Source organism: Sapajus apella, unplaced genomic scaffold, assembly GCF_009761245.1.
Source record: "Sapajus apella isolate SASKATOON/1434 unplaced genomic scaffold, GSC_monkey_1.0 scaffold53, whole genome shotgun sequence".
NCBI lineage: Eukaryota > Metazoa > Chordata > Mammalia > Primates > Cebidae > Sapajus > Sapajus apella.
The window spans coordinates 4,007,313-4,015,866 of NW_022436993.1; the positions used below are offsets into that span (position 1 = coordinate 4,007,313).

Sequence of the window (8,554 nt, forward strand, 5' to 3'; positions counted from 1 at the left end):
GCCTGGGTGCCAGTGTGAGACCCTGTCTCAAAAAATTTAAAAAATTTTAAAAAACCTTGCTAGAAAGCATTTTTTGAATCTACATCAAAGCCAGTTTTCTGTTTATTCTTTTTTATCAAAAATCCTACAATGGGAATTTCAGCCTACTTCCTTAAGAAAAATTCTGATATATCCCAATATCATTCTTTCTTTCAGATGGAACCAAGAAACTTAGCAATAGTGTTTGGTCCCACCCTTGTTCGAACATCAGAAGACAACATGACCCACATGGTCACCCACATGCCTGACCAGTACAAGATTGTAGAAACGCTCATCCAGCATGTAAGTTCATGCTTCATCTCTGTAAGACAACTCATTTTTAAGGGCAGCCACTGGTCAAATAGAAGTTGGTTCTAATATTTTTCCCTAAGAAAACTACCCTTTTTCTATGCCATCCTCCAAGCTCTAGATATATTTAAAGTCTTGTTTAATTTCTCTTCTTACCCTTTTTAAATTTTAGCATGACTGGTTTTTCACAGAAGAAGGTGCCGAAGAGCCTCTTGTAAGTATTGTCTGTCCGCATTTGTACTCAGTTTCCTTTGGGACTCTAGATCCTGGCGCACCAACAATGTCAACTTCCTGCTTTGTATGCCATTGTCCGCTTTGCACCCCGGAAGCAGGTCTCTAGCTCAGTTTCTGATCTAATGCATATACAAGTATGGTGCTTATTTTGCTGTTAATTATGCGTAAACAATGTAAAAACATTAAGCATAGGTGCTTTACTCAGTAATGTGTCTTTTACTAAATATTGTTTAAATTTTAAAGAAAGTGTCTTTGAAGAGATGATGAAGAGATCTTTGTTTATTAACCATAGACAACAGTGCAGGAGGAAAGCACGGTAGACTCCCAGCCAGTGCCAAACATAGATCATTTACTCACCAACATTGGAAGGACGGGAGTCTCCCCAGGAGATGTATCAGGTAACTCTTGCCTGGGCAGTCTTGACCTCTAGGCTGAAAACTACATTCTTACAATATGAAAGAGCAAATCAATCATAGTGAATTGTTACTTATGATTTTTTTCTTTTTCTCTTCCTTTCTACTAATAACAAACCTTAATCTTCCTTTTCCTATTGATCTTAATTATCTTCCAGTGACTCTAATGCCATTGGCAATGCATGCGGTTGTAATGCTTGTCAGAATGGAAATATGAGGGAAATGAGCATGCAAACCACTGTTTTGTTCTTTTTTTTTTTAAATTCACAGTTTCCATGTAATAGTCATCACAAGGTAAAACAGATATATGCTACTGAATATGTGGTTGCTGTGATGGCAGAAAGTATGATCTAGGCTGTATATGTAGCTCTTGAGCCAGGAGTTCTGTTTACAAGCTGCAAGTTAAATCTGTTGAACTGGTAATGGGCAACATTTTCATAAATACAGTGTAATATTTGTCACAGTAAAAGCCAACCTATTTGACATTTATATTCTTCTGTTTCCTATTGCCACCCTAATGCTTGGTTAAGTATTGGCTCTTCTAGGCTCTTTTGATGAAAACTTTCTCCTGCCAAACTGTTGCACTAATCTAGCATGTTGTTTTACACAATGTTCTCCCTTTGTCTCTAGTTCTTGTTTTAGTCCTAAAGGGTTTTTTCAGCTCTTACTGACACAGGCAAATCTATACTGATGTTGAACAGGCGAAGTGGGAGGAGTCTATCACACGGTAATGTCACTAGTGGATTCTGTGATGTCCCTGATGGACAGCTGGAACTGTAGGAAGAAGGAGGATTGTTGTCCACACTGTAGCTGCCTTGTCTGCAGAAACCCCCGATTCTTGTAAATGCAAACATAGTTGATCTGTGGTGTAAAGTTTCTCTTAAGATTATTGTAAACAGATCAATACTACTTTCTTAAAAGTTTTTCTGCTGTTTCTTGTTATTTCTGAAGCAGACCCTGAGGAGAAATAGCATGGTATGGTCTACCAGTTCTTAAAGTCATAAAGCATTTAGCCATGTGTTAAAAGGGGCGTGGCATGGGGCTCAGCTCATTAATTCTAAAAATCAATTTCCCTAAAGTTGAAAGATGAAACGTCAAAATTGGTATTATCCTGAATCTTGCTAGCCCCTTCCTACCCTCTTTATAATTGTATAATCTGAGTTTTTGCCAGACAGTAAAATTATGGTCTCCATTTTTCCATTTCCATAATAGCATTTGTAATAGACAATTGCAAAACTGGTAGCAATTTAACCAAACTAGTCAAAAGGATCCCTGACTGCACTGCTATGGAACTGGGGTCTGAAGCACAAAGATAAACATTATTTAATATAAAACCAAAGTGACCTGGAAGCAGGATTATCCTAATGTCTCTTTTGCATCCATACCCATACAGTATGCTGCTTAGAAAATTTAAGTCTGACAAAAATCAACGTAAACACACCAGTATGAGTGTCTCTATTGTAGCTAGGGCGGTCAACACTCTTAAAAGTCCTACATTGTGTATCAGTTTCAGATACAGGATGTGGTACATAAAAAAAGATATTCTTACACTGTCCTGAAGCTTCTTTATTGCTAGATTTACTATTTAGAGAATCTAATAAACACGAGTATTTCTGTTTTTGTTTAGTACAGGGCTCCTTTGCCATTTCTATCATTGAGCTGGTTCTGCCTACAATTCACAGCATCCTTTCATGGCGGTGGCTTTCTGTGGTGCAGCTTGCATCTTTGTGAGCTCTGACTATCCACTGTGTTCTAGTGTTTTGAGTTTTGCTTTCACATTTTGTTATGTGCCTGTCTTTCCATAAGTTTTGCATTGTTTGTGGAAAGCAGTTAAAGATTGACTAATACTGACCATGTTTTTTTTTAATTTTTCACAGATTCAGCTACTAGTGACTCAACAAAATCTAAGGTACACTGTTTCATACAATTTGAGCTATTTTAGGGGGGAATGGTTTTTTGGCTGATTGTTATCGTTGATATACAGATGCGTTCCAGTGTCTCAAAAAATTAATTCCTGAAGCAATATATGATAGAAAAATACTGGATTTTGAGTGGAAATACGAACTCAGAAGTTCTTGTTCTTATTCTTCTCATTGTGCAGGTTAGCATAATACAAAGAACTAGGCCATTCTTTAATGTGAAAATTGGGTCCTAACATAGACAGAAGTGATTAATAGAAAAAGAGTCTTCCCTGCTCCTTCTCTTCTCCTTCTCCAATAATTAGCAGCACTCAGCCAATTCTGTTTCCTCTGCAAGCCACCTGCTTCCCTCCCTCAAAGACCATCTTTACACAAATCCCAAACATACCATCTGTAAATATTTCAGAAGTATTATGCATTTTTATAGACAGTATAGTCTTGCCTTTTCAGCAAAATCACTAATTTTTTTAGAATATTTTTACACAATCTGTTTCCTCAGTTACACAACTTTTTGTGGGAAGTTTATAGTTCTTAGAAAGTTTTTTGTCAAATCAGTGTATCTAAATTTTGCTTTGTTGAGCCAGTAGCAACCAGAATTGTCAGTATTTAAAACTTTGTTATATTTTGTAACAAGATATGAATATCACATATTATGTTTAAATATTATAATAGGACTCCATATGATTAAATTATAATTCTACAAAAATATTTTATCATGTCTCTATTACTTGTGATGTTCATCTTTTTGGCCAGCTTTTTATCTTGAAAATGGAAAACCTGCTAAAATAATAGCACCAAAACCCTTTACCCTAGATTAATCAGTTGTAAATTCTGGTGTGGGTATGTGTGTTATATACGCAAACACACACTTTTTTTTTTCTGAATCATTTGAGATTACTTGTAGAGACAACCCTACTCCTAAATACTAAAGCATGTATCGCAAGAGAACTGGGGCACTGTCCTATATAATTGCAGTGTAATTATGATTCTCAGGAAACTAAGGTAGGTACAACACATTATCATCTAATGTGCAGTGTTATGCAGAATGCAGCTGGGGATCATTCCTTACATTTCATTGTCAAATCTCTGTAGACTTCTTTAATCTAGAACAGTTTCCTAAAGTCTATTGCTAGCAGAGAAGATTTTAAATCAGAAATTTAAAAATTCTGTTTGAAATCCCTGCTTTTGCTGTCTCTAGATGCGTTTTTCTTAACTTGTTTCTACAATAGCCTTTTCATCTTAACCGTAGTGCTGTTATACCGTGCCTGAAATATAAGTAGTTATACCACTGGGATATCCATTATAACATTTTCTGTAGAAAAGTAATTTGCTCCAACACATACATGATCATAAAGAGAGTATAATATACTGCTTCTCACCACGGAATTGAGATGTTTAAAAGTGAATGACTTGCTCATACCCAGCAAGCTAGAGAGGATGAACATCAAGGTCTCCCAGTTCAGAGCCCATTCACATTATCCCCTACAGTTTTCAATAGAATGTGGGAAAATGTAAATAACCATTAGAAATGTGCTGGATATTTAAAGTCTTTAAAAATACAGTTTATTAATCTGTAATTTTATTTTGGTGAATTCTTTTTGATAGAACGGCAGCCTAAATTTTTACTAAGACTTTAAATAGAGCAATTTTAACTTGTCTAAGATTTTTAGGCAATGGAGAAATATACTGTCTGCTTCTCTTACTCACATACCTCCTGCTTACCTGCTTGTCTTAGTGTGTAGTAAACCAGCAGATATTTAGGAACAAATTAATAGTTACAATCAAGAACCTATTATATCTAGGTGCAGTGCCTCATGCCTATAATCCTGGCACTTTCTTTGGGAGGCTGAGGTGGGAGGATAACTTGAGACTAAGAGTTCTAGACCAGCCTGGGCAACATGGTGAAACTACATCTTAAAAAACAAAACAAAACTTCTTTTGTAAATAACCCATTATATATAACAGGTAACCTTCCCAATAACAGTACACTGAAGTGTTTCTGTGATAAGGATTTAATTGTACGTATGTTATTTGCTCCTTTCTTCCTACTTCCCTGAGATGGGAGTCTCACTCTGTCACCCAGGCTGGAGTGCAGTGGTATCCTCAGGGCTCACTTCAGCCTTTACTTCCCCAGGCTCAGGTGATTCTCTGACCTTGGCCTTCCAAGTAGCCAGGACCACAGGCATGCACCACCACACCGAGTTAATTTTTTGTAGAGACAGGGCTTCACCATGTTGCCCAGGCTGGTCTCAAACTTCTGGGCTCAAGCAGTCTGCCCACCTCGACCTCCCAGAGTGCTGGGATTACAGGCATGAGCCACCACACCTGGCGTATTTTTTTTGAATGTTCTAATTCTGTTGTTACCTTGAGATAAATGAAGACATTACCATCCTGATTTACTTAAGGCAGATCCTTGAAGATCCAGCCTGAACTAATGGAACACCAGACTTCCCTTATCTCAACGAACTTATGTGATAACACTATCTATATCCTGTAGTATCTGTTGAAGGCAGTCATAAAATTAATAACCTGTATCAGAATATGATGTTTGACCATGTCACAATCTTGTTTAACCTGTCTCTTCCCAGCGTTCCTAAGTGACAAATGCCTGAGCACGGTGGAAGGAGGTCAGGTGTTTGGGGGGTATTGATAGGGATTGGCACTAAGCACACACTGATTTCCCTGGAAGGCAGATGTGTGTGATCTGTGGATTGGCAGCTAAATTCCACCAGGCAAGAAACTGGACTCATTAAATAAAAATTTGTCTTTGGTACAAGGTTAAAAATAAAAAAGTAATTGCATGGTTGATGCTTTCAGAGCTTTAGTAGCTGTAATTTGGTAAGAAATGTTTCGGAGACAAGCTTGTCAGAAAATGAACTCAGCTGCATTCTTATGCTCAGAGTCTCTCTTCTCTGTTGCTTCCCAGGGTTCTTGGGGATCTGGAAAGGATCAGTATAGCAGGGAACTGCTTGTGTCCTCCATCTTTGCAGCTGCTAGTCGCAAGAGGAAGAAGCCAAAAGAAAAAGCACAGCCTAGCAGCTCAGAAGACGAACTGGACAATGTATTTTTTAAGAAGGAAAATGTGGAACAGTGTCACAATGATACTAAAGAAGAGTCCAAAAAAGAAAGTGAGACACTGGGCAGAAAACAGAGGATCATCACTGCCAAAGAAACAGGCACTAGGAAAAACCCTGGCACCACAAAAGATGACAAGGTACCGCTCGGAAAAGAGAGCACGCCTTCCGAGGAACCCTCAACACCACACAACTCAAAACATAACAAGTCACCAACTCTCAGCTGTCGCTTTGCCATCCTGAAAGAGAGCCCCAGATCACTTCTGGCACAGAAGTCCTCCCACCTTGAAGAGACGGGCTCTGACTCTGGTACTTTGCTCAGCACGTCTTCCCAGGCCTCCCTGGCAAGATTTTCCATGAAGAAATCAACCAGTCCAGAAACTAAACATAGCGAGTTTTTGGCCAACGTCAGCACCATCACCTCAGATTATTCCACCACATCGTCTGCTACATACTTGACTAGCCTGGACTCCAGTCGACTGAGCCCTGAGGTGCAATCCGTGGCAGAGAGCAGGGGGGACGAGGCAGACGACGAGAGAAGTGAGCTGATCAGCGAAGGGCGGCCTGTGGAAACCGACAGTGAGAGCGAGTTTCCCGTTTTCCCCACTGCTTTGACTTCAGAGAGGCTCTTCCGAGGAAAACTGCAGGAAGTGACTAAGAGCAGCCGGAGAAATTCTGAAGGAAGTGAAGTAAGTTGCACCGAGGGAAGTTTAACATCAAGTTTAGATAGCCGGAGACAGCTCTTCAGTTCCCATAAACTCATTGAATGTGATACGTTCTCCAGGAAAAAATCGGCTAGATTCAAGTCAGATACTGGAAGTCTAGGAGATGCCAAGAACGAGAAAGAAGCACCTTCAATAAGTAAAGTGTTTGATGTTATGAAAAAAGGAAAGTCAACTGGGAGTTTACTGACACCAACCAGAGGTGAATCCGAAAAACAGGAGCCCACATGGAAAACGAAAATAGCAGATCGGTTAAAACTGAGACCCAGAGCCCCTGCAGATGACATGTTTGGAGTAGGGAGTCATAAAGCAAATGCCGAGACTGCTAAAAGGAAAAGCATCCGGCGCAGACATACACTAGGAGGGCACAGAGATGCTACTGAAATCAGCATTTTGAACTTTTGGAAAGTGCATGAGCAGAGCGGGGAGAGAGAATCTGAACTTTCAGCTGTGAACCGGTTAAAACCAAAATGCTCAGCCCAGGACCTTTCCATCTCAGACTGGCTGGCCAGGGAACGCCTACGCACCAGTACCTCTGACCTTAGCAGAGGAGAAAGCGGAGATCCCCAGACAGAGAACCCTAGCACACGAGAAATAGCCACGACTGACACACCTTTGTCTTTTCAGTCCGACACAGGTAGTTCTTCCAGCACCTTGGCTTCAACAAACAGGCCCCTTCTTTCCATACCACCGCAGTCACCTGACCAAATAAACGGAGAAAGCGTCCAGAACGTAAGCAAAAATGCTAGTTCTGCAGCAAATGCCCAACCTCATAAACTGTCTGAAACCCCAGGCAATAAAGCACAGTTTCATCCCTGTCTTTGAACTGGGGGTTATGTCCACTCTAGCAAGTCAAAAGCTACTGTTACACGTTCCAGTAACTGTCAATATTTTCTTGTACCACAATTGTTATTATTCAGCCTTCATTTGGGCTGGTTTCATCATTTTGCACTGTGAAATAGCTTTACAGTGCATTACTACAGCCAGAAGAACATATATATATATATATATATATATATTTAAAAATATATCGGATAGTTGTATACAAATGAGCAAGGTATTTGTTGCAACTTACTACATAACATATACCCAACGTCACTGAAGAAAATCGCTGGCATTAGTATGCAGCAAATTTGTTCTTTAGGTTTCATCACTAACAAAAGTGCCTCATCATAAAAATACATTTGGTTTTTAGGGTGCCATATTGTTAAAATTAGATAACTTACATTGAAGAAATGAATGCATTTTATCGGTAACAAATTTCATTACATTTACCAGTTTTAACACAGGTGGATACAGAACTTCCATTCTTTAGTCATTCCAGGTGGATCTGAGTTTTATATTCAAACTTTTAATACAGTTTTTGAGTTTTGTGTGACTTGAATTTTTAATCTTTCTGTAAAATACGTAACTTAAATGAACATATTAAATGTGTATCTTTTCTTCAGATACCAGATTTGATATAAATGTTGTAACATAGGTGTGTAGATAGTGGATCCTGGATGGAACTGGCTTCTTTATCAAGAAGAATATAATTCTGCATGAGGACTTACTGAATCCAAACCTGTGTCATGCCTGTGTGCATACCCAATTAAACACTGGAAATAAAAATTGTTTTGGTGAATTTTGCATGGCTTGAAACTTATTCTGATATATTTTTAGATGTCGTCCATTTATAACTACCTTACGTGATTAATTGGTCCTAACTTTAAAAAGGTGCCTACTATATTTATACATTTCATCTCCTCCGCTTTTTTGCTGTTGTGGGCACATACTCTCTTACATTAGCCTAACCTCACTCTTGTAGATCAATAGTATTTAACTCTTCTAGGTAAAGTAATGTATGTTAATGACCTTTTCGTGAG

The 8,554-nt window shown here is 38.8% G+C and overlaps 1 protein-coding gene across 12 annotated transcripts in view; it reads left to right on the top strand.

Moving 5' to 3' along the window:
* The window catches only part of ARHGAP21 (Rho GTPase activating protein 21), a 127,174-nt gene extending 118,861 nt beyond the window's left edge, over positions 1-8,313 (top strand). For all 12 annotated transcript variants that reach the window (XM_032243863.1, XM_032243868.1, XM_032243864.1 and 9 more), the window contains 5 exons: positions 196-321; positions 500-541; positions 854-959; positions 2,852-2,883; positions 5,820-8,313. In XM_032243863.1, coding sequence (XP_032099754.1) covers positions 196-321; positions 500-541; positions 854-959; positions 2,852-2,883; positions 5,820-7,514 — 2,001 coding nt within the window. In that variant the 3' untranslated portion in view covers positions 7,515-8,313. The remainder of the gene's footprint in view (positions 1-195; positions 322-499; positions 542-853; positions 960-2,851; positions 2,884-5,819) is intronic.
* The last annotated feature ends 241 nt before the right edge of the window (positions 8,314-8,554 follow it).